The sequence below is a fragment of the Papilio polytes genome, unplaced genomic scaffold (assembly GCF_000836215.1).
Source record: "Papilio polytes unplaced genomic scaffold, Ppol_1.0 DF824135.1, whole genome shotgun sequence".
In the NCBI taxonomy this organism is placed as follows: Eukaryota; Metazoa; Arthropoda; class Insecta; order Lepidoptera; family Papilionidae; genus Papilio; species Papilio polytes.
The window spans coordinates 3043254-3069271 of NW_013525069.1; the positions used below are offsets into that span (position 1 = coordinate 3043254).

The 26018-nt window shown below is 35.1% G+C and overlaps 7 protein-coding genes and 2 pseudogenes across 8 annotated transcripts in view; 1 reads left to right on the forward strand and 8 right to left on the reverse strand.

Moving 5' to 3' along the window:
* The window catches only part of LOC106099202 (solute carrier family 12 member 6), a 199242-nt gene that overhangs the window by 97970 nt on the left and 75254 nt on the right, over positions 1-26018 (forward strand). The gene's annotated exons all lie outside the window — the stretch shown is intronic.
* Positions 56-1769, reverse strand: LOC106099215 (trypsin CFT-1-like). The gene is made up of 4 exons (XM_013277682.1): positions 1717-1769; positions 1267-1432; positions 830-1085; positions 56-374 (listed from the first exon to the last, which is right to left on the reverse strand). The coding sequence occupies exons 1-4, from the start codon at positions 1763-1765 to the stop codon at positions 78-80; spliced, it is 768 nt and encodes a 255-aa protein (XP_013133136.1). The 5' UTR covers positions 1766-1769; the 3' UTR covers positions 56-77.
* LOC106099217 lies at positions 4869-7012 on the reverse strand (annotated as a pseudogene).
* Positions 8526-9862, reverse strand: LOC106099213 (trypsin CFT-1-like). Its single transcript, XM_013277679.1, has 4 exons — positions 9766-9862; positions 9423-9591; positions 9087-9342; positions 8526-8858 (listed from the first exon to the last, which is right to left on the reverse strand). The coding sequence occupies exons 1-4, from the start codon at positions 9812-9814 to the stop codon at positions 8565-8567; spliced, it is 768 nt and encodes a 255-aa protein (XP_013133133.1). The 5' UTR covers positions 9815-9862; the 3' UTR covers positions 8526-8564.
* Positions 11142-12577, reverse strand: LOC106099208 (trypsin, alkaline C-like). The gene is made up of 4 exons (XM_013277675.1): positions 12468-12577; positions 12163-12331; positions 11727-11982; positions 11142-11590 (listed from the first exon to the last, which is right to left on the reverse strand). The coding sequence occupies exons 1-4, from the start codon at positions 12514-12516 to the stop codon at positions 11294-11296; spliced, it is 771 nt and encodes a 256-aa protein (XP_013133129.1). The 5' UTR covers positions 12517-12577; the 3' UTR covers positions 11142-11293.
* On the reverse strand, positions 14104-15948 carry LOC106099214 (trypsin, alkaline C-like). Its single transcript, XM_013277681.1, has 4 exons — positions 15841-15948; positions 15233-15401; positions 14662-14917; positions 14104-14451 (listed from the first exon to the last, which is right to left on the reverse strand). Exons 1-4 carry the CDS (start codon positions 15887-15889, stop codon positions 14158-14160), a joined length of 768 nt encoding a protein of 255 aa, XP_013133135.1. The 5' UTR covers positions 15890-15948; the 3' UTR covers positions 14104-14157.
* LOC106099205 lies at positions 16601-17899 on the reverse strand (annotated as a pseudogene).
* Positions 19484-21518, reverse strand: LOC106099216 (trypsin CFT-1-like). Its single transcript, XM_013277683.1, has 4 exons — positions 21413-21518; positions 20634-20802; positions 20182-20437; positions 19484-19780 (listed from the first exon to the last, which is right to left on the reverse strand). Exons 1-4 carry the CDS (start codon positions 21459-21461, stop codon positions 19484-19486), a joined length of 771 nt encoding a protein of 256 aa, XP_013133137.1. The 5' UTR covers positions 21462-21518.
* LOC106099212 (trypsin CFT-1-like) lies at positions 23409-25018 on the reverse strand. The gene is made up of 4 exons (XM_013277678.1): positions 24964-25018; positions 24257-24425; positions 23912-24167; positions 23409-23705 (listed from the first exon to the last, which is right to left on the reverse strand). The coding sequence occupies exons 1-4, from the start codon at positions 25010-25012 to the stop codon at positions 23409-23411; spliced, it is 771 nt and encodes a 256-aa protein (XP_013133132.1). The 5' UTR covers positions 25013-25018.

Here is a 26018-nt window from a genome sequence, read left to right on the forward strand (position 1 = left end):
TATAAGAATTTCAGTTAATCAATACAACAAAGTTTCGTATTTTAAAGGGAATTTATTAAATTAAAATCAAGTTCGTTTTAGGCGTTAGCTTGAATCCATGACGTGTAGTTGGAGATGCGAGTGCTGATACCGGGGTAGTGGTTGAGTACGCACTGTTCGCCCCATGAGGTGACGCCGACGATCACGTTGTTGTGTAGGAGAGGACCTCCAGCGGTACCCTGGCATTCCTTGCCTCGGTACGTATCGAGCCAGCCAGAGCACATCATCACTTCAGTTGGGAACATCGCCAGTGCCCAGTATATGCTTCTACATGTGGTCAAGTTAATATGGTTGACTTGGATTTGCCTCAATCTCTCAGTAATTGTTGCGTTGGCCTGAAAATATCAAACAATATATTTTTTTATAAATTACTGAATACTAAAAGTAGGACAACTTTTTTCTTTTCAAGAATTAAATAAATATTTTCGAATTTATGTGACAATTTTACGATGCTGTGCGAGCTTTAATAATCGTAAAAAGTGTGTATTTTTACGCTCATAATAAATTACAGTTATCGCACTTTTTTGTTTACTTTTGTATAAATTCATTTTGTATTAATAACTGAATATATCACTAAATAAGTTTTGGTGTCTTAATTACGACAACAACTATTTTGTCAGACTTATTAAAAAAGATGAAGAAGAGATACGAAGATCTCTGATAATTTTGTTAACATACATTTTGCACAAACTACTTTTAATAAGGAAATTCCAAGACTGCAACCACAGAAAATAGAAGAAGTATTGGTAAATAAAAAGTATCAAACTTAAAACGTAGTATGAAAACTTACCGAGCTTTTACCCCATCCAACCGCTAATAAGGGCTGGTTGTCGCCAACGTTGTAGTTAGGACCAGCGATAGCAGCGGCACCGACTCTGTCGCTAAATATAAATGTCGAAGAGGACTGCAACAGGGATACATCAGCCTCGTAGTAGAAGGGGTTGAAATCAGGGTGGTTAAGGATACGGAAAGTTATGTAAACGGTACCACCGCTGTTGGCGAAGTCAGAGCCAACCCGAATCCTCCATGTATAAGTTGCATCACCACTGTAAAAGAGAAGAGAAACTTTTAAAATCTTAGTTAAGTTTACTGCGGACTGGGTTTTATTTCGAATTCAACGGAATGAGTTGGTTGAAAGAATCCGTTCTCAACACATTTAATAATGACCAATCATAATTACTTAGTTAAAATTAAAATAGAAAAAATAGAGCGAAAAATCTGACTTACTGGAAACAGTGAGCGGCGGATAACACAGTCCTGCTGTTAAGAATAGCTCCAACACAAGATTGAACGTAGGACGCCAAGTCCGCGGTATACAATAGAGCTGCAGTGTATGGATGGTTTGCAACTGAAGTCTCCACTCCGCCTACTATTGGATGAATTACCTTGTTGCCTGTGGTATTAAGAATTATGTTAGATGTGATTTGATTTTATACGCCAGATATGGTTTTGTTTAGTGGTCTTTAAATAATGCTGTGTACATCAATAGCAATCCGAATAGAACAGTTATTGCTACAAGCAAATTAGATATGTATAAAATAGTATGCCATGTAAAAAATACACTTGTATTTATTATTGAATGTTAATCTAGATAACTAATAAAAGCTTTGAAAATTAATCTTTCTACAATTTGACTTCTTATATCTACGGCTATTGCAAATATTTCAAGATAAGTACCTGCAACAGCAACAATGCTGACGGCAAAAAGAGCGACTAGAGCCTTCATTTTACTTCTTACTAATACTGCTGTCTAGATCCTTTAGATACCAACTTTTATAGAAACAAATAATCCTTTCCTGGCTTAATCAAAAGATAAGTGGATATTAGAGATAATATCGATAACTGATACTGGATTAGAAGTATTGAATATAAGGGTTACATAGTCTAGATATTGGAATGTTAGTTTAAAACTGATTACTACTTCTCTAAGTCGAAAGATATCTGCATAACTACCGACGATATCGTATCAAGAGTGACAACTATACATTGGAGGATTGGTATCCGACACACGAGAGGAAAATCTAGAGTTACCCGTACTTTAAAGATATTCCGTGAAAATAAAATCACATGAACACTTGGAGAAACATGTAAAATGATTGTGTTGATTATTTTAATTGGTTTATTTACATTACTTGTAATAAAGACCAGCCAGATGGGTACATGATATGCACCGTAAAAATTGTGTGGAAGAGGAGAGGTATATGCCCAGCAGTGAATAGATATAGGCTGGCATGATGATACAATTCTTGAGATGCGCATACCCTGATAATCGTTAAGAATAGACTACTGCATGATTCCATTTGGGATCTACGGATTTATCAACATGAACCGTTCTGATGCTATCTATAAAAAACGAAAAATCATAAAGAGATTTAAAAAAAAAGCCTTCAGTAATTTATAGTAAAATTATTTTATTTTATTCATTTACAATCTTTCTATTACGCATTAGCTTGAATCCATGATGTGTAGCTGGAGATACGAGTGCTGACGCCGGGGTAATGGTTGAGAACGCATTGCTGACCCCATGAAGTGACACCGACGATCACGTTGTTGTGCAGCACGGGACCACCTGCCTCGCCTTGGCACTCCTTGCCTCGGTACGTGTCGAGCCATCCCGAGCACATCATATCCGTGGTGGGATACATCGCAAGTATGACGTAAATGTTTCTGCACGTGTTCATGTTGATGTAATTTACTTGAATCTGTCGTATCCTCTCAGACACAGTAGCATTAGCCTAAAAAATATTATATTAGGACTTAAACACTTTAACCTGACAAAAATAGAATTTGCGAAATCCGGAAAGCTTAAACACAAACAAAATGCTTATAAACTTTCCACAATTACTATAAATGTAGTTGTTAATTTAAACATTTAGGTGAAAATCTGAATTAAAGGTACTGAAATGACTTACAGAACTTTTACCCCATCCCACAGCGAGTAGTGGTTGATTGTCTGGGACAATGTAATTAGGTCCCGCAATACTAGCGGGGCGAACGTTGTCGTTGGTCAGGGCGGAGGCGGAGTGCAGCAGGGCTACGTCGTTGTAGGAATAAAAAGTGTGGAAGTCGGGATGGTTGATGATACGGAGCGTAATGTGGACGGTGCCACCGCTGTTCGCGTAGTTGGAACCAACGCGAATCCGCCATAAATTAATGTCATCGCCACTGAAAATAACAAAAACTTTGAAGCTGCTGAGGCATAGAATTGATATCGAGGTTTAATAGTTCTGAAGATATTTCCACTAATGTCAATTCCATTAATATGATTTGCTAAGCTGGAAATATTCCTCTATTGAAATGCTTTAAAAGAACAAGATGAAATTCTTACTGGAAACAATGTGCTGTTGACAACACAGCTCTGCTATTAAGAACAGCGCCAACACAAGTTTGGGTGTAGAAGGCCAAGTCGGCAGTGTACAAGAGAGCTGCAGTGTACGGATGGTTTTCAATTGAAGTTTCTACTCCACCAACAATTACATTAAAGTCCTTTTGGCCTGCGTAGTGAAAAACAAATTAAAACCCCATAGAACCATTTAAAAAAAAACATTAAGTAATTATTAGGAAAATGTATAAGTTCATACCTGTAGCGGCCGCAATGCCGATGGCCAGAAGAAGAATGACTTGAGACGGAGTCCACATTTCTAGAGACTACTGTACGGAATGTGGCAGCTTCAACTTTTATAAATACATGTAATCCTGTTCACAACTTATTAAGATAAGCCGTCATCACAGATAATATTTGATAGGTGTCTTATAGTGGAATCTATTGTTATAAATAGCAATAATTCGGTAACGATAAACGAATTACATGATATAGGCGATTGAGGTTTGACTTGATAATAAGTTAATATTACATCACGTCATAGACTTGATCGCATTTATTCGATTTATTTACCCAACCGAAGCTTTTCCTCTATAATTTTATTGATTACTATAAGTAAAAACCAGACATTTTTGCCACTCTGGATATCTCTACAAGTTTATGTAACGTCAAATAAAGTAACAATAAAAACTACTTACATTTATGGACACACATACTGAGCTGGCTCAAGTTTTCGATATCGGGATGTACATCGTATTGTTTCATTATGATGCATATCAACAGAAAGCGCCCCCTGGTCAGAATTTTTATATTCTTGACTAGCTGTTCCCATGCGACTTCATTCGCACAAAATTATAAAAAAAATCATTTTATTGTTCACGTTTGTCAAATTATCAATTGCAAATGTCAAAATGACACGACGTGATGTCAAATCATGGCAACTTTCCTTGATATTGGCAGCAACTTATGGTCTCTTTCCCACATTAGGGTTTTTGTCCAAAATATTTACCCTTAAGTTCAACAGCGTGAAATTACATAGCCTAAAGCATGACGTAAGTGTAGGGCTTTTTAATAAAAAAAGAGTTATCCGAAAATATGCTGTGATTGCTGACATCTTAGGTAACAAAGAAGTGTGTGTTTACGCTTTATTATATTAAGTATAGATTAGACAATACCTTTATTTTTAATTTTTATCTCCGGCACGACTAGACTGATTTTGATGAGGAGACGGCTGATAAACATAGGCATAAAATAGAGCACTTTTTTACTCTTGCACCAGTTGAGTTGCTGGCGACTGCTAGTAACTACATTCATGTATTATGTGAAGCGAAAACTTAATAACTTAAAAGGTTAAGGAAATTTCACAAACGGATGAATGTAAAATTTGACAGAATTAATTGGGTATGTGCTCAAAGCTAATTTAAATCAAAACAAAAACAAATCAAAGTGATTATGAATGATCACGAATTTTCACCAATGCGTAACTACTGGATAAAAAAGGCAAAAATAACTAATCAAAACACTGCTATGTATTTTAAATCAGTACACTGGTAAACGATTTAAGCATTCGCCACAATCCAGGAGGTGAAGTATGAAATACGAGTGTTAACTCCAGGGTATCTAGGGTCAGCGCATCCTTGTCCTCCAGAGCTTAAACCGACGACAACGTTGTTATGAAGGAGAGGGCTGCCTGAGTCGCCTTGGCACTGGTCGCGGCCACCAACGCCGAGCCAGCCGGAGCACAACATGTAATCCTGAATGTACACGTCCACACCCGCATAGATTTCTTTGCATTTGTTTTGATTTATAGTCCAGATCTGAACGTGACGCAGTTCCTCTGAAGATGGTCCTCCTTGCTGTTTGAAAAATGTACCAATAAAATATATTTTAATACACAATTTTTGACAAGAACAATTTTGATATATGACCTAAGTAATTAAAAAAAACTTACGTAAATCTTGCCCCATCCGATAGCCCAAACAACTTCGTTGTCTCTAAGGTTGTAATTAGTGCCAGCAATAGTGCCAGGACGTACGTTGTTGTTAAATGTGAAAGGCAAAGAGACGTGCAAGATAGCAATATCGTGACTCCCTTCTTTGTGCTCGGGATGTAGGATGATTCGGTTAGTACTATGAACGGCGCCACCGCTATTGGCGTAAGTAGATCCAACACGGCTGCGCCACATATATTCATAGTTAAAGTAACTGTAAAATTTTTTTTTTAATTTATTTTAAGTTCTCTTATAAAGTTTTAAATTAAAAAAAAATTAAAACTTTATAAGAGATACATACCATAAATAATGAGGTTGTTAAAGAAAGAACCATTTATAAATTAACTAGCTTTCGTCCGCAGCTCCGTCCCCGTGAAATTAAAAAAAAAACAAAACTAAGTAGCCCATGTGTCCTTCAAGACTATCCGCTACATCAACGCTAAATTTCATCAAGATTTATTTATTTGCCCAGGATACAAACTTTAACAAACATCCATCCATCCACCTAAACATTCGCATTTACAATGTAAGTAATTAGTAACATTGTTTTTTCCTAACTCAGCAGAATTTTTTTCTATCATATCTCTGCGAGACGTGTTTTATAGGGTGCATTGGTTTTTTTTTTAATTATCAGAATCTTCTGAGTTTAATACTTACTAGAAACAATGAGCGGCACTTAAAATAGATCTATTGTTCAAGATGGTTCCACCGCAAAGTTGTACATAAGCTGTACCATCGAAGGAATGTAGTAAAGCAGCGCTGAACGGATACTCTGAAATATTTGTTACTGTCCCACCAACAATCCTTTGTGGGTTCCTAGGGTCAGCTGTAAACAAATAACAATAATTTATAACTTTGTTTTAAAATGTTGAAATGAAATGACTATGCGGAAAATCCATTATTTATCTACTTTAAAAACCGGAATTGATTAAAATATTTGTATTAACGTGTTACTAAGGGCGCAATTTTATTAGTAGCTAGCACCTTCATGTGTGATGCAAGAGACTGCCTGTTCACAAGTGTAATGCGCTCGCATGCGATAACAGTTTTCATTAGGGCCCGGAGGCCCGGATGAGTTGAGTGATATTGAAGTCGTCAACTGAATCCCCGCACCATGCATCCTTTATAGCGACTGATCATTTTCTGTAACCCGTTTGCGGGGTCACCCGCATGCTTTATAACGAACAGTCATTGACTAATGTAATAGCGCCCTAACATTTATGATCGACTCTAACACCGAATACTCTAGAAATTTACTTCAAAATAAAAAAAAAAGTATTAAAAAGGAGTTAATGTTAAATAATATTATTTTTTATTCAAATTAATCTTATCTTAATTCTTGCTAATATTATAAATGTGAAAGTTTGGATGGATGGATGTTTGTTAGAGTTTGTAGCCTAAACGGCAGAACAGATTTTTATGAAATTTGGAACAGAGGTAGATGATAGTCTAAAAGAACACATATAAAAATAAATCAAAAGCGAGTAGACTTTTGTTTTATTTTTAATTTAACACAGTCGCGGTCGAAAACTAGTATGTTATAAAACGTAGTGCTATGTAAAAAATCTGTTTATATACTGCTACTTGAATGAAATATTTTTACCTGCCACTGCAGCCAAGGTCACAGCTAATACGAGAAAATTAATACGCATTATTGAACTCTAAGAATCAGTTTGTCCCAAATTATTGTGTCTCTCATATTTATACAATTTTTATTGATCATACGATATCATTTAATCAGATATCATTTAAAATAAACTATAAAAGATAATTAAAAAAGCAGATAAAACAGATCTTAGAAGTTGTTTGTTTAATAATTATCTTTTTAACAGTATGTACCTTTATACTTATACATGTACATACTGTTAAAAAGATAATGTCATATCCGGATATGTTGCATTTTTTTATTGAAGCGCCTGTAAGAATATTTTAACACGGAAAATAAATGTCGTACAAAACTCTGTTTAATTACATAGCAGTTTTCGAGTTAATTGCGAAGAATCATCTTACTATCCATTCATTCGTCCACTCATCCTTTTATCTTTTCATCTATTATTCGCTTGCATATAAAAGGATGTAAAAAAATAGCAATTGGTCAAAAATAGCAAAACGATTTTAGCAAAGATAATTTTGTTTAGCTAATTTTTTCCTTGCTATTTTTTCCTTACAGGGGCTTTAAAGAATGGTACAGTTTTTTATAAAGTTCATTGTTTGACTTAGTTTTTACGGCCGGTCGGCTGTCTATCGTCAAATATACTTGGGATAAACAAATTAAAATCAAGTATTTATTACTAGAAACCTAGAAATTACTTTTTAAAACACACATGATTACAAAGTACGAGTATATTAGAATCGCAGAAAATACAGAATATACCAGTAAGATAAGTAATAAAAATATACAAATAGAAAGTAATATATTTGGAGTATTTTAATAACTTATGCTATCTATCTTCACTCGTTAATTCCGATGTATCGCTAAAGATAGAAATTTTAGTTTTATTTTCACCCAAAGACGTTTGAAAATTGTATTTTATCATCGCCAAGATATTTATTTACAGGAAACTCAAGCTCCAAGGAAAGCTCAAAATAGTGAATTAATTTAAATTCAATAAATGTTTACAAGTTATGTTTGTAGTGATTGATAAGATAGGAAGCAAATAGTAGTTTTTCCGAAAAATATAATCCGTGTGGCATTATCTTTAGGAAGATTAATAGATTCAGATAAACAGCTTTATCTGGTTATAAGTGGCATATGAATTAAAACATTTCCGGTCGAACTAAATTTTAGATAATCTACTACTATGCCTACTACTACTATATAATATTCATTTTTATGTAAATGTCTACTTTGCCCATTATTTATTTTACATTCACATATTCACATTCCTTATTTATTGAAAATGTTATGGAATTAACAATTTTTCTACAGGCTGCCATAACTTTGTATTTCAGAGCAATGTTTCTTTAAAACTTGAGGTATAAACCTAATGAGGTTTTTAAATAATAGTTTCATGTGAGTTAATAAGTCTTTTAACGGAGCGAAAATGAAGGCACTTTTATCACTTTAGGTACTGTTTTCATTCCCATATAATACAGTGGATGTTATAATAATAAATATAATAAATTGGCTTGGTGATCAGTTTTAGCCACGCTAAAAAATAAAAACTTACAACATTTTATGTTTAAATTAGGTTTATTTGGAAACATAATAATTTATGCATTAGATTGGATCCAGGAGGTGTAGCGTGAAACACGAGCATTAACACCAGGATAGTTAGCGAGAGCGCACTCGTGTCCCCAGGAGCATACACCGACGACAACATTGTTGTGGATGAGAGGGCCACCAGAGTCGCCTTGGCACTGATCGCGACCACCGACACCGAGCCATCCGGAGCACAACATGTTGTCGGTGACTACACGTCTAGCGGCATAACGTTGCCTGCATGTGTTCTGGTTGACAGTCCAGACTTGTACGTGTCGCAGTTGCTCAGAGCTTGGTCCTTTGAACTGTACAAAAAATTACATCAAAATGATGAGAGTATAGTACGTTTAAAGCACAGAGCAATGAGGGCAATATATTCATATTAAAGTGATGTACTATTAAACCATTGGAAATCTGATAACCATGCAATAGGCATGCATCATTGTAAAATTTTAATTTTATTAAAAAAAGCTATTGTGAAAATGTCTTAATGCGATTAATACAAAATGATGTTATTTATAAATTCTGCTTACAGAAGTAGCGCCCCATCCGATAGCCCAGACAACTTGGTTGTCAGCAAGGTTGTAGTTGGAGCCCGCAATGCTCGCGGCGCGTACATTATTGTTGAACACGAAGTTGGAAGAGGATCGCAAAACAGCAATATCGTTGTTTTCGTTGCGGGGATCGTAGTTGGGGTGCATGATGATTCTGTTAGTGTTGTGAACGACACCGCCGCTGTTGGCGTTAGTGGATCCTACACGGATGCGCCACATATTTGCTGTGTCACCACTGCAATTATGGAAAAAAATATAGAAGTGTTTAAATTATTTTACGTAACGTTTGTTTCGATTTTCATCAAAAACACTTACAGGAAACAATGAGCAGCAGAGAGAATAGCTCTGTTGTTCAAGATGCTACCACCGCAAGCTTGCCAGTAGGTGGTACCACCCCAAGAATACAGCAAGGAAGCGCCAAATGGATATTGTCCGATGGTAGTTACCGATCCACCAACAATCCTTTGAGGATTTCTGGGGACAGCTGCAAAGATACAATAATATGAGTATTGTTTTTCTCCGTTCTTTTATCATCTCGTTTTTAAAAATACCCCGTCATGATTTTTTAGCAATTCATTTCTTGCCTGTGCCTAGTGACATGTATTTAGAATGAGCATATTTCTAGAATGCAATCGTAAATCGAAATAAATATTCTTACCTGTGGCTACAGCTAGGCCTAAGGCCACCAACAGAACACTCAACTGCATTATGAAACTCTGAACCAACTATTCCAAATTACGCTTTATCCCTCGTATTTATACAAATGTTAGAAGTCGATATGGTAATCTGATAATCATTTCGCTTAATTATAAGATAATTACAACGGGATTATTCTTTTATGGTGACACACGTACAGATATATAGACTACGCCATTTCTGCGGAAGCTTTGAAACTCTTAACAAGTCTTTATTAAATTTTCAATGTTTGCAATGTGGTAAAATCTTGCAACTAAAACTCAAGCTGTTAACTACATGTGATTTTTTTTTTGTATTAATTCAAGTACAAGGATAGCTATAGGATGGGTAGTTTTATAGCGGTAGAGCCCACTTTAAGGCTCTCTATTTGAAGAAATCCTGTTCTATACTTCCAAAGATGCGCAATTTGCTATAACCGCGCCTTAACATCTTCGCACGAATGGGCCGGCTCGCCCGGTGCAATACTACGACCACACAGAAAACGCAATTCAAGGAAGGATGCAATTCCGCGTTTCGTCTGATGAGTGTGGTGTCGGAGGCCTAATTCCCTTTCCTTTTCCACCCTCTTCGTCAGAGGAAAGTATGAGAAGGAAAACTGGATTTGACGGTGGAGGAAACGCATTGGAAGGGGAAATGTGCGTCTCCTCCTCCGTCAATTAAGGGTAGCCAACGCATCTGCAATTGCAGATGGCTACAAACAGCGGTCGGTTTCCATTTCGGTGGATTCAAGTGGCCACTTGCTCGTTTGCTATCTTAACTATATTATAAAAAAAGCTCAATTTTTCTACAGACCCTTCATTTTCACATTACTTGTATTTATTTATTTCAGTAACGTATCTTAACAGAATATTACTCTAAAACATTTTTACAGATAATAATTAAAAAATGTTCAATACAATATGCTCTTATAATGAATTTGGTACGTATATTTTAACCTCTCGTATTTTGTAATTTTGAATTATCTTTTTGTTAATTATTGATTAACATTGTACGCCGAATATGGAACATTTCTTTTAAAATATTGTTGAAAAATTATTGCCTATATTTGCATTATAGTAATTAGTGTCTGCTAAGTCAATTTTATTCTAAAGAACAGTTTAAACTTGTAGTTTAAAATAATTAATAACTATTACGAGCTTTCTATAAATGTGAAAATATCTGAAACTTCGTTCAAATTTCATTCTTCTGCCTTCCTTCTTTTTCAATTTAGGCAACTAAATTCAACATTAATGAATCTTGTTTAGTTGCAAGCGACATGTTTTCAGCTAAGAAATTTGGTACTCCATTAGAATGTAGACTCTATGCACTGGTGCATTATGTTGAAGAATAAAATCAATATTTTAAACAAAATACTCGTACATTTATTCATATGCGATCAATTAACTCAACATACAATCGTTGTCTAGGTAACATAAAGCATGGAATTACACAGTACTGATGTCCAATTCAAGATGTACAGTATGATTATTAGGGGACATGATAAAACCGTTTTAGGCGTTGGCTTGAATCCAAGATGTGTAACGTGACACACGCGCATTTACACCTGGGTAAAGAGGGCTACCACATCCCAAACCCCAAGAGCATACACCGACGATGACATTGTTGTGAATGAGAGGGCCGCCGGAGTCCCGTTGGCATTGGTCGCGGCCGCCGACGTCCAGCCAGCCGGAGCACAACATATTATCAGTGATAGTCAGTTCTGTATTGCCGTATCGTTGTCTGCATATGCTTTGGTTGATAGTCCAGATTTGAACGTGACGCAGAATTTCAGTGCTAGGTCCGTTAAACTGTTAACAAAAAATATAATATAACTTTTGAATATAATTTATAAAAAAACAAAAATAGAAATGTTTATCGAAGTTCAGACGGGTTTAGGGTTTACTTTTACCTTAACTTATTTCTAATAAGAATATATATACTTACAACGGTAGCACCCCATCCGATGGCCCAAACAACTTGGTTGTCAGCAAGGTTGTAGTTAGAACCAGCGATCCTTCCAGCTTGCACATTGTTGTTGAACGCAAAGTTAGAGGAAGCACGCAGAATACAAATATCATTGTCCTCAATAGTTGGGTTGTAGTTGGGATGCAATATTATTGTGTTAATATTGTGAACAACGCCGCCGCTGTTGGCGTAAGTGGATCCGACACGGATACGCCAAGTATTTGGCACATGACCTCTGCAGGGAACAAAAGTTATGAAAAATAAAAAAATCACAGATTCTTTTGATAATTATTTAACATTTTTGTAGTTTACTTCTTTTTTGTCAGCGAAAATTGTTAATATATATAACTAGAGTCGTAAATTTGTAAATAAAGCTAGACTACTTATTTCTATTTAAAGAACTTTAAACACATACAGGAAACAATGTGCTGCCGAGAGGATAGCTCTGTTGTTTAAGATGGTTCCACCACAATTCTGCCAATAGGTAGAACCATCGTAAGTAATCAGCATTGCAGCACCAAACGGATACTGAGAAATAGTAGTCACCGTTCCACCTACTATTCTTTGATCACGCGTTGGACCTGCTGTAATCAAATAATAAATAATAAAGCGGAATATTAGTGATTTTCCAATGTTTCTTCAAAGACATTCATAATATTAGATTTTAGTTTAGTATATGAGTGGCGAATGAAATAGTAAATTACCACAATTTATTCTTACCAGCTACAACAGCCACGCCCAAGGCCATCAGTATAACGCTAAGGCGCATTGTAAAACTTTGAAAAACTTTGAATCAAATGACTGTTCGCATCTGTTAGGCTTACATTTATACAATAGTTAATGGCATAAATCTAGATATCAGATATCTTTTCATTTTAATTTTAAGATAACTAGCTAATAATGATATAAAAATTGTGAACATATGGAGGAAATCATTTCAATGTTGATAAAATTTAATTTATCCTAGATGTCCGATGCCGCCACCGGAAAAACAGACGTGAGTGTTAGCCGTTTAATAATTAGTCATAATAATGTCTCACGAAAGTTTAAACAATTTAATTATCCAAGACATATCGACAATTAAGAAATATGAAAAACGTATTAATAACAACCAACTTGGAAGGGTATAAGATCGATTGTAATTCCAGTACTACAACCATAAGACGTCGGGTTAGCGAGCCTAGCTTGAAAAGTTGCGACAGAGTATTCGTAACGACTTCTTTATTTATATAAACTAGCTTACACTATGTGATCAAAGTGTGTGGGTGTGTCCAGACTATGCAAAATTTCGTCGTGATCCATTCAGCCGTTTAGGCGGAAAGCTCTAACAAACATCTATCCAGCCATCTAACATTTCGCATTTGTAACATTGGTAAGATGATTTATCAGCCGTACTTTATTACTGCTTACTGTACTAAATAAATTTCATACACTACCTGCCTTCGTTTTTCATTTATTATCGTTATTTCTTATTTTCATATGTATTAGAAATACTCGTATTTTCATAACCCTCATTACAAAAAACAACTAAGTTTGTGTACAGGTGTATCGGAAGCCGAAACTTATAACGCACGCGATTAAAAATAATTCAATCATAAATTATTTAGCGGAAAATACGACGTTTATCTTCTTTAAACGGAAGCGATAAAATTGTAATTAAATTGATATTAAAATTATATTTTTATTTATATTCACGATGTAGTAGAAAAGCCGCATCATAAAACTTTTAATTTTTATTAAAATAATTTTAAGAACAACGACAATTTTTCTCTTGATGACGCGAAATTGCTAAGCGAGTAGCTACTTTATTACCACATCACTTTAGCACCAAAACAAGAAATATTTTCTACTTCTAGGTAGTATTGATTTAAATTTACAAAGGTTTTTTTTTAAAAATTGTATTACATTAATTTGTATATTGTAGAATATGCTCTACAGTCATACTGGCTTATGAAGAGTTGTTTTTTTATATTTTATTTTGTAACTTTTGCATAATATTGAGGGACTTTTTTGCAAGTACATTTAAATACATGTAGTAGTTAAAGTAAAGTAAGTCTAAGTATTAGTTATTACTTATCAAATTTTATGTAGAGAAAAGCTGAAGGCTATGGAAGAAATGCATTATTATTTTAATTGATAGTAGAACGAAAATTCATCGAACAAATCATGACTTACAACAATGGCCGACATTGAAAAAATTCTATTAGATTTATACAGCTACCTGGCGGGCTTGTAGTAATGTCAGTATATCTCATACTTTATCTCCCGCAACTGTCACGCAAATAGTCGTGATTAATCCCCAGTATTAGTAAATTGATTTTAATGACGAAAAAAAGATGATAAAATAAACATGGTATTCAAATGATGTTTTTATATTTCAAAAAGTTTTTTTTTTTTAAATACAGAAATTTTAGGCATTTGATTGGATCCAAGAAGTATAGCTTGAAACACGAGTATTAACACCGGGATGTTCAGCGCGGGCACATTCGTATCCCCAGGAGCATACACCGACGACAACGTTGTTATGGATGAGAGGACCACCAGAGTCGCCTTGGCACTGGTCGCGACCACCAACATCGAGCCATCCAGAGCACAACATGTTGTTAGTGACCTCACGTCTATCAGCATATCGTTGCCTACATGTAGCCTGGTTTACAGTCCAAATTTGAACGTGACGCAATTGTTCGGAACGTGGTCCTCTGTACTGTAGGAAAATTAAAGAAAAATTACAGAGATTCTAAACCTATAGCTTTATATCCATGTTGTGTTCTATAGTGCAAAATAAATCTCCCAATTTATCTTTACTCAGTCCACTTTTAGTGTTTGCAAATTTCTTCAGAGTGATGAGAAAACAAGTAAGCAACTCAGAAGAGAATAAATCGTTTTAATACTACTTTAGTATGCTTATACTTACAGAAATAGCACCCCATCCGATAGCCCAAACAACTTGGTTGTCAAGAAGATTATAATTAGGACCCGCAATACTTCCAGCACGCACATTGTTGTTGAACACAAAATTAGAAGAAGCTCGGAGTATAGCAATATCATTGACGTAGGTGAAGTCATTGTATTCGGGATGCAAGATTATTTGATTGGTGTTATGAACGGCACCTCCGCTGTTGCGGTAAGAAGATCCAACACGTATGCGCCAATTAATTGGCGAGGTGTAACTGGAGATAAGAAAATGATTTAAAACATGCTAGGTTTTTTTAATGTACTTATATAAAAAAGTACAATTGCATATAGATATCCTTTGAAGAACATATGTGACGATTTACTTTCGATCACAAAGATGATGTTTTTTGCACATAAATGGTTAAATATCAACTAAATCGACTAAAAGAATTAGGATTATTATAAAATGTATATTTTGATATGTTGTTTGTTATGTTAATTATTATTCAAACATAGTAACTTTTTTCTGTGAAGCTATTTGTTCTGATCGTGACGATTCCAAAAATAACATTGCGATTTTATGTACTTACATAAAACAATGAGCAGCAGAGAGTACAGCTCTGTTATTCAGGATGGTTCCACCGCAAGCTTGCCAGTAGGTTGTAGCGACTGACGAAAATAGCATACCAGCCCCATATGGATACTCTGATATAGTCGTTTCTGATCCACCAACAATCCTTTGAGGATTTCTAGGAGCACCTGTAATCGTTTAATCAATCAGTAGATTTTCTTTTCAATAATAATTATTTTTTCGAATCTTAATAACGCCATGTGCTGCATGAAATCCGATAGTTGTTTCGGTGAATGGACTAATAGCGAAGAGTTTCGACCAACAACTCATTAAGCTCTTGCTATACAGTTGGATAAAGGGCCCGATTCAAAAAGCGGTTATTTTAGAAAACGCACGCTTAATGAGGAGATTCCTGTCTCTGAAGTCTTTATCACTGGCTGTTTGCGTCATCAGATTCCGTAGCGTGCTGTGCACAATTTTTTATATAATATGTTTTATATATTTATTTACTTTATTGTTAAATGTTTTAAGTAAGTATTATAAGAGAACGAAAGAGATAAGTATTCCAAAATAAGGTAAAATAAATATTTCATAACGGAAAGTAGTTAGATAACAAGTATTACTTACCTGTCGCCACAGCCAGGCATAGGGCCAATGCTAGAAGAATAATCCGCATTGTTGACTCCTAAGAAACTTTGCGTCAAATGATAGTTAGCGTTCTATGATTTGTATTTATACATAAAATGCCGTAAATTATGAGATTAATCGAAGATATTTTGATGATAATTTATTTAATTAATAAGATAAACTAAAACTTCTTATGTATCAAATTCTTGCTTGTTGTTAAACTTTTGCGTCAATGATAAATCACGTATAAAATAGTATTTTTCACAATAAAGAATCTTCAAAGCTTATCTTTTCAGAATCAGGTTTTTTTTAATAAATAACTTTGTCAGCTTGTCTGCTTTAGACAATTTATTTTTTCATATTTCATTATAAAAATTTAATTTTGAATATCCGATCAATTTTAGTCGACGATATGGATAGATTAAAATTGGTTTTCCCGAGTGTTTTGTGGAAATGAATTACATTATCTACATTTAATTCCGGAAACGATAAAGTTATTCAAATACAGTAGATAAGTTATTGTACAATTGTTTAAGGACCAGATTTCTTTATTTGGATTTTGTGAAATTTTGAATTTTTTTTACAATGATTTTATTGTATTGTAAAATAAAAAAACTTTTATTAATATCCTAGTAACCTAACTCTGGACGAGAAGAAAACGTCATTAATTTTTTTTAATATCTGCAAGGTAGACCACGAATTTATAACCGACCATAAACGAAATAAACACTATTCGGTTTAAATACAAATTAAAAAATTCTTTCAGGTATTAATACGCTTTATTTATTGGTACAAAGCTTTAGGCGTTGGATTGTATCCAAGAGGTGTAGCGCGAAACGCGAGCATTAACACCAGGGTAAAAGGCGAGAGCGCACTCGTGTCCCCAGGAGCATACACCGACGACAACGTTGTTGTGGATGAGAGGGCCGCCAGAGTCACCTTGGCACTGGTCACGACCGCCGACATCGAGCCATCCAGAGCACAACATATTGTCAGTTACAGCCGAATTTCTAGTTGCATATCGTTGCCTGCAAGTGTTCTGGTTGACAGTCCACACTTGTACGTGGCGCAGCTGCTCAGAGCTTTGTCCTTTGTACTGTTAATAAAATAAAGGATCGTTAGATTTTAAGTGAATAAATTAACAAAAACCTAAATAAACTTCAATATATTATGAATTTCCTGTCGTATAGATTTTAAAATGAAATAGTTGTTAAAATTGACCAAAAAAAGGTTGATTCTTTGTGATTTCTTGTTCATGATTTTTATATTTATTTTTATTTTAATGCTGTCAATTACATTTACAAACTATAGAGGAATAAACAGTAAATTTTAGTAACTAAAACAACGGTTTTGAATTTGTCATACTTACAGCAATAGCGCCCCATCCAATAGCCCAAACAGGTTGATTGTCACCAAGGTTGTAGTTAGATCCAGCAATACTTCCAGCGCGCACATTGTTGTTGAACACGAAATTTGAAGAGGATCGTAAAATAACAATGTCATTGTCGTAGTTACGGAAGTTGTAGTTGGGGTGCATGATGATTTGTTGTGTGTTGTGGACGACACCGCCGCTGTTGGCGTTAGTGGATCCTACACGGATGCGCCACCTGGCTGGTGTGTCACCACTAAAGAACAAAATAAAATAAAACAAAAGCCACAAAGCAGCTATATTTGATTTAAAGCACTTGATAAAACTTACTCTGTACAGTGAGCTGCACTGAGGACAGCTCTATTGTTTAAGATGGTTCCTCCGCAATTCTGTCGGAAACTTACACCGGTCCAAGAAAACAACAAAGCAGCGCCATAAGGATATTGTGTAATAGTGGTTGTTGATCCACCAACAATCCTTTGTTGATTCCTAGGGACAGCTGCAACCGGGAAACATAGTGTTATTCTTCTTTTATCGACAAATAAATAAATATCTAGCTTTTCATAACCATATTTTACCTGCCGCGACAGCTATGCCTAGCACCAACACTATAAAACTAAAACGCATTGTGAAATCCTGGGGAACTCTACACCAACTAATAGCAGACTCTCCGTGTCTTACATTTATAGGAAAGCTACTGTAGAATTAATTAAGATAAAGTACAAATCTGATATCAATTTGCTTATTTCAAAGATAATTTAACATACAAAGATAAAGTTTTATATTACGCTGATTGATTTTAGTCGTCACTGTATCTTGTCCTTTTCATATGATAGTAGTATGTCATTGTAGTAAGTTTTTTTTTTCATAAGTAGGCATAATATTTACATAGATAATGTTGCATTACATTGCTTTCTATTGAGATACAAAAAAATTTAACCACGAACTTTCTTTGATTTTAAATAGTTTCTTTTTCAGTAGAACTTTTGTAAAATCGTTACTGCAGAGATTTGGTTCGAAAGATTTGGTAAGAAAATAAAGCCAACTACTCGTATCTGTCTGTCAATATACGACAAAGCATATCTATTATATTTACCGAAAGTGATAAAATTTTTAAATAAATTGATACTAATTACATAAACAGCTTATAGCTATGAACAATCCTACTTTCGATGTTTCAATATGTTAAGTATTACCGTAATTGTTATCGATTGATTTCAATAATTTCTTTCTGCATTATGTCATATTTCATCGAAATCCGTTTAGCTATTTAGTACATTCTCTAACAAATATCCATCTAAACTTTCACGTTTTACAATATTAGTAAGAGTACTTATGTAATTAATGTCTTATAATCAACGATAAAAACTCAGTTACACAAAAACGAATAATATTACAGGAAATCATTATTTAATAGGTTGATGAAGAGGGTTCCTTTGAGAAATCCACCTGCATAGATTTTGTAACCTTCTTTATCCATTGTAATGACAGTTTTGTTTTTAATTTAATTAAATTATATGAACTCGGCCAACAGATTTAATACCAAAGGATTGCGGATCAGTAAGAGTTGTTAATTTGATTGATATTATCTTTTCATTATCATCGTTGTCGTCATCAGCTTACTATAGTTCCGCGCTCCAGGACTGCGAGCCTATCCTGAGTAAGGGGTGACCATGCTATAGTCCTCCACGCTGGGTAACTACCGAGTTGAATTACTTAAATTATCTTAGGAATGTAATCAATTCTGTGTATTTGTAACTTGCCGATACTTTTTTGGCAGGTGTTTCACATTTCAATACTAAACTCAAATTTGCTAAGAATTGTACATCCTAGACAATATATTAATATGAAGAGCTTACTTGTCTCAGTATTTAAGCCCTTGACTTGTAATCTAGGTTCGAATCCTGCCATGTCCCAATGTGGTTTTTTAATTTGTACTTTACATTTACTCGACGTTCTTACTGTGATGGAAAATATCATGACACCTGAACATATCGACGAAGATATTCAAAGATGAAAGAGTAAGAATTCAACCAACTATCACTAGGCTATTGAGATTGACGATGGCCTAGTCACCCCTGACTTAGAATTGGCACCAAACCTCTCAATGGGGAGGTACAGTGAGCTGATGGTGAAGACAATTCGTATTACCTTTTATCATTGATAATAATGATCAACACAAGTTATGATTAATTATTAATTAAATAATTCGAAGTTAAACAAGCTCAATGTATTTAAAGCATTTTATTCAATCATCAAGTTTGTCATTACATTTTAAGCATTGGATTGGATCCAAGAGGTGTAGCGTGATACACGAACATTAACACCAGGGAAGAATGCGAGAGCACATTCGTGACCCCAGGAGCATACACCGACGACAACATTGTTGTGTAGGAGGGGTCCGCCAGAGTCTCCTTGGCACTGGTCGCGGCCGCCGACATCGAGCCAGCCGGAACACAACATGTTGTCTGTGATAGATGCTCCCCTGGTAGCGTAACGCTGCCTGCAAGTGTTTTGGTTGACTGTCCATACTTGAACATGGCGTAGCTGCTCAGAGCTTTGTCCCCTGTACTGTAAAAAACAAGGAAATGTTATTTTTACTAAGAAAGTTAGAACTAAAACTTTTTACAATAATTTTTATACTCGTTGTAATAAATTCAACTTTAACGTTTCCCTAGATGTGATGCTCCGTTGAAAAGTCCTACAAAAAATTGTCGTTAAGAATAGCTGTATATGTTGCCTACGTGAGATATTTTTTTACTTGAGTCTAATTTTTATACATTTGTGATGCAGTAATTTTAAAACACAATTCATGATTACAAATTGGATTGTAAAAAAAATCACTAATGGATTAATTTTTGGTCCCAGGATTAGGTATGAGGAGATACAACATTTCTCTTGCTAAATTTATACGACTACATATAAAGATTATTATGAATAAAAAGTTGAATATTATGATTATGCAGACTCACAGCAATAGCGCCCCATCCGATGGCCCAAACAGGTTGATTGTCAGCAAGATTATAGTTAGAACCCGCAATACTTCCAGCGCGCACGTTGTTGTTAAACGCGAAGTTAGAAGCAGCTCGTAAAATGGCAATATCGTTGTCCTGAGTGCGAGAGTTGTAGTTGGGGTGCATGATGATTTGGTTACTATTATGGACGACACCGCCGCTGTTAGCGTTGGTGGATCCAACTCGCAAGCGCCATCTTGATGCTGTATCACCACTACAATGAAATAATAAATTATTAACTCTTAAGAATACGAATACAGCATGAATAAATAAACTATGACTTTGCAGCCTTCTTTATTCATTGTACTGACAGTTTTGTTTTACGGCCAACAGACTTTATACCAAAACATAGCATTTCAGTAAGAGTTGTAAATTTGATAGATATTAACTATCTTATTATTTTTACTTACATGAAACAATGAGCAGCAGAGAGTACAGCTCTATTGTTAATAATCGTTCCGCCGCAAGCCTGTCGGAAGCTAATACCAGTCCAGGAATACAGCATAGCAACTCCAAACGGATATTGTGTAATAGTGGTTGTTGATCCACCAACAATCCTTTGTTGATTTCTGGGGACAGCTGAAACGACAAGATAAATCATAAAGTCGTTTGCATCTTATTTTTTTGGATTGCAATTAAATAACCACCACTTTACGTTTTTGTGTTTTGGTTATGTTACAGTTTTCATATATATCAAATTCCTGTCCTTATCCTACCCTATGTAGGAGTTTGGACGCCTCAGATTTTCGTGCTCCATCTATTTACGTGTTCACTGCTTTCTTAATCAGGTCGTTCCATCTCTTCCTTATGCTGAGATAGAATTACTAATCCTATTGATGTACCCCTCCATTCATATTAAAGAAATGCAATGCATGTTTTCCAACTCGCATGTAATTATTTTCCCCACGTAACATGGCCATGATGATTTGGCTTACTTTTAAACAAAGACTATTTAAGCTCTTTGTGTTTGAGGTGGCAGTTGCCATTGAAACAAAATACTCAAATGAAATTCATAGAATCTAAGTCTGTACGTCAATGATGCGTTGGACGTGATAAAAAAATCTTAGCTGAAAAACGTCAGGGAGTGGACCAACATTGCCGTTGTCTAAGACTAGTTTCGCTTGGTTTAAGATAGGGAGAGATTTCCTAAGCTAACCAGAAAAAAGATGTCAATGATGATAAGTCTCACCTGCCACCACAGCAAGGCCTACGGCCAACAGCAAGAGTGTAATACGCATTGTTGAAATGTTCTAAAGGTATTGAATAATGGAGTCGCATATTTATACAACAAACAATTGCGTAATTTAAGATACTGTCCGATAACAACTACCTAAGTAAAAGATTACTTCAAAAAAATCAAGAAGATTATCGTAACATGTATATTGTATTTCCAATACGATAATTAGCAGAAATAGTTGGTTTTAGAACTGAGATTATAGCTTTAGAAAAAAAACTTAAACCTTATTAAAGATCATTGTAGTTTATAGTTTGTGTTTATTTTTATTGATTAATAAGATTATGTGCTGTCGAGATTCTTATAACATATTTTAATTGCCAAATCATTTATTTCTTGAAATACGTTCTAGTAAATAATTCATTGGAAACACAAAACAACATTTAGTTTCGCTTATATAAATGTTAACACATAAAATTAGAATATAAATATTTACTCTTATCATATATCAGAGAATCTATAATCAAATAAGATATAATTGTAACTCTGATTAAAAATAATTGGATAATTGACCAAGACGTCTAATCTATATTAAAGGTAATTGAAATAATCCAAAGATATATTTTAAGGCAATTTACAAGGAAAAAAAAAACTTGTTGGATTAAAAAACTTTTCTATACTGGTCATCAGATGTTATTTGTAAATGATGGCAGGTTTCCACACAGAAATTCTAGCCGCACGTCTTACACTTACATGCACTGCGGACCAAATTAAGTACTAAAAGTTACTCGCGACAGACCGTACCTACTATACGAGCAACAGAAAATAGTGTAGTTAGTCAAATATGTATCGACCGTACCGATCCAAACAAGATTGAATGATTCGGATTGTAGTCAGGTGAATTTGATATAAGATTGCATGCAAACTTATACTCTCTCGCTGTTTATATTATCACTGCTGGCACCAAGGTCTAAGCACAGCGAGAAGTTTGCATGTACTTTGCATATATACCATAGGTCCTATATACAAAGGTTTCGGAATCTATCTAAGTTAGGGGTGGCCCAGTAACCATTTGATCAACCTCGTACGGGTTAGCTGCCATGCTGTTTTACATTATTTTTCAACTTGTTAACTCCAAGATGTAGATGTGTGCCTAATATTAACCATATACCATATGATATAAATAAACTCCACTTTATTTTTCTTCTTCAACATGAGCATGCTTTTATCACTTTTCGATATAAAATAGTCTTTAGAAATATTGCTTGTTACTTGAGTAATTATCTGTGTAATCATTTTAACCATAAAAACCTACACGATAATAATATGTTTTCACAAAAGAAGAGAGGAAACCGAGCAGCGGGAACACCGAAGTGAACATGGCAACGCATGGACATCCGTAATGCCAGAGGAACCAATTTGATAAGGTGATATGCTCGCTTCTTGTATAATCCGAAGGCAATGAAAAATTCCATAAGATGTTACAAATAAAATAACATTCTTGATTTTCCCCTATGGACAGGAACTGGTGTTCAAACTAGATCATAGAAATAAAGTAACACAATTAATTAACATTCCAGTTAATTCTAAGTACTAATTTTATACTATATGTTTCGTTTGAGTTGAATAATGAGTGGATTAAGTTAATTTAAATAATAATATAATAGTTATATAATGGTATTATTAATTATTGTAAACGATGTACACAGTTTGTTCATAATCTTACTCTTCTAACATTTTAGAGAATTTAGCCGTACACAATATTTATGTAAAAAAAAGTTGAAGATGTTTAGAGTTTTGTTTACAATAGGCCCTATTTTTTAAACTAATGGAAAATTTCAATCACTTGCTTCTTTTGTTTCTACTTTCATATGTATCAATTCCAATATTTAAGCTTCGCTGTTACGAAGTTACGAGGAGCTACATAGAAACTGCTTTTATAAAATTCTTCACAGAGAAAATGGTAGGAAAAAAATCGTATTATGTTTCAAGTTACTTTATTTTAAAAAAATTAGGCGTTGGACTGGATCCAGGCGGTGTAGCGTGAGACACGAGCATTGACACCAGGGAAGTGAGCAAGAGCACATTCGTGTCCCCAGGAGCAGATACCGACGACAACGTTGTTGTGGATGAGAGGGCCGCCAGAGTCGCCTTGGCACTGGTCGCGACCACCGACACCGAGCCAGCCGGAGCACAACATGTTGTCAGTAATTCCTAATCCTCTAGAAGCATAATTGTTTCTGCAGGTGTTCTGGTTGATAGTCCAGACTTGCACGTGGCGCAGCTGCTCAGAGCTTGGTCCTTTGTACTGTAACGAAAACAGGAAGGTTTTAAGAATAAATAATCAGCGTATTTTTAATTGGTCGTAGTTGAAGACTTTTACAAAAACAAACATACTCAACCGACCGTGTAATATGACAACAATCAAACACTGTTTTTTGTAATCTTATTCAGAGTTGATTATTTTCGAAATCGTGTATTTTTTAATTTAATGTTATCAACAATACCACTTACAGCAGTAGCGCCCCATCCGATAGCCCAAACAACTTGGTTGTCTGCAAGGTTGTAATTGGAGCCTGCAATGCTTCCAGCGCGCACGTTGTTATTGAAGCCAAAGTTGGAGGCAGATCTCAAGATGGCAACATCGTTGTCTTGAGTGCGAGAGTTGTAGCTGGGGTGCCTTATGATTGAGTTAGTGTTGTGCACGACACCGCCGCTATTAGCATTGGTAGAACCGACACGGATGCGCCACATACTCGCTGAGTCCCCACTGTAATAAGAAATCCGTTATTATGTTCTAAACTAAAACTTGAATTCATCTTTGTTAAATTTATTTTTTCATAACTATTTTATACTTACATGAAACAGTGAGCAGCAGACAGAATAGATCTACTGTTCAAGATGGTTCCACCGCACGCTTGCCAGAAGGTCGAGCCACCCCATGAGTACAATAAGGCAGAGCCATATGGGTACTGAGCAATATTTGTTGTTGATCCACCAACAATTCTTTGCGGATTCCTGGGGCCAGCTACAACAATAAAATAACTTCATATATTCGTATAAATCAGTCTTAGCAAGTACATGCTTATGGATTGGTAATGTTAATTATTTGTTTTCTGTTCTGACCGATGTTTAATTGAAAACTTTAAAGCAAGATTGCCCTCATTAAATTAGAATACTTTATGAGTGTCACCGTAAAGCAGAAAGTCTTTGTTAACCAAGATAAACACCTTTTTAGATAGCATTTAAAAGAGTTCAACAAGATCGTTCCCTTTTTCAATGCTTCGCTATTTTTCTTCATTAATTCTCCTCCTCCTTTATCCATCACTAAAGTTAAATCCGTACCAATAAGAGAAGCATTCTTCTGCAATAGGCCACTTTACATCAGGTGTCATATTTACTCCAAGTACCAACGATATACTTTACGAATCGAAAATTACCATAGGGTTTTGTAATGATACTAACGTCGACGTGAGTTCTTAGGAACTACTTGTATTTTGTAAATGAAGATGATAGAATTTTAATTAATTGTTATGGTGAAGACAAATATAAATATATTTTCTTACCTGCCACCACAGCTAGGCCTACAGCCAACAGCAGAACACTTACACGCATTGTAGGGCTATGAGTAACTTTGTACCAAACTGTAGTTTGTGCTTATATTTATAATAGATGTCAGTGGCGTAATTTACGATACGGTCAGATAAAAATAATCCAAAGATAACTCTTTGTAAACTATACACATATAGTAATCAATCATTTACCGTGTTTTTTAAAGGATTTAACATTTGGTCTAATTCTAATAGTTACAAAGTGTTATAAAAATAACTTGAACTACTGGACTGTGTTACTTTTTCTATATGATAGGGTGGCAAACATGCAAGGGGAGACATGAGTTCGCAGAAGAAGCGAAGCGAACGCTACTCATATATATCCGTAATTGCAGATGCGACACCTGCCAGTAAAAATACTGAAAAGGAAACATGACAACGATCTCGACGACAGCGACGTTCATGAAGAGAATGTTTCTCTTCCGATTCTTTTTCTTATAAGAATAGAATTGGAAGGGTAAGGGACTGAAATTGGGCCTTTTGGAAAACAAGTTTAAATAATGGAAGGGGCTGTTGCGTCGCCTACTTCTAATGGATAAAGAATGAGATCTACAGAAAGAAGACACAAATCCTTCCAATACGTCTCTACTCCCGCCAAAGTCATTTATACTTCTCATTCTTTACTGATAAGAAATTGATAGGACGGGGATTGATTCGTGTAATCGTATTACAAACATTACTATTATTTAACCTGTAATTTTATAGTTTGATTACATACTATTTCCCAGACGCAACTATAGTTCAACTCGTTCATACTTACGGCAATAGCGCCCCATCCGATAGCCCAAACGGGCATATTGTCACCAAGGTTGTAGTTACTTCTTGCAATACATCCAGCAGGCAAATTTTTTTTGAATGCGAAATTGGAAGAAGATAGCAGGATAGCAACTTCGTTGTCTAGATTGCGAGAGTTGTAGTTAGGATGCATTATGATTCTATTACTGTTGTGGACGACACCGCCACTGTCGACGTTAGTGGATCCAACGCGGATGCGCCACTGATCAGCAGCG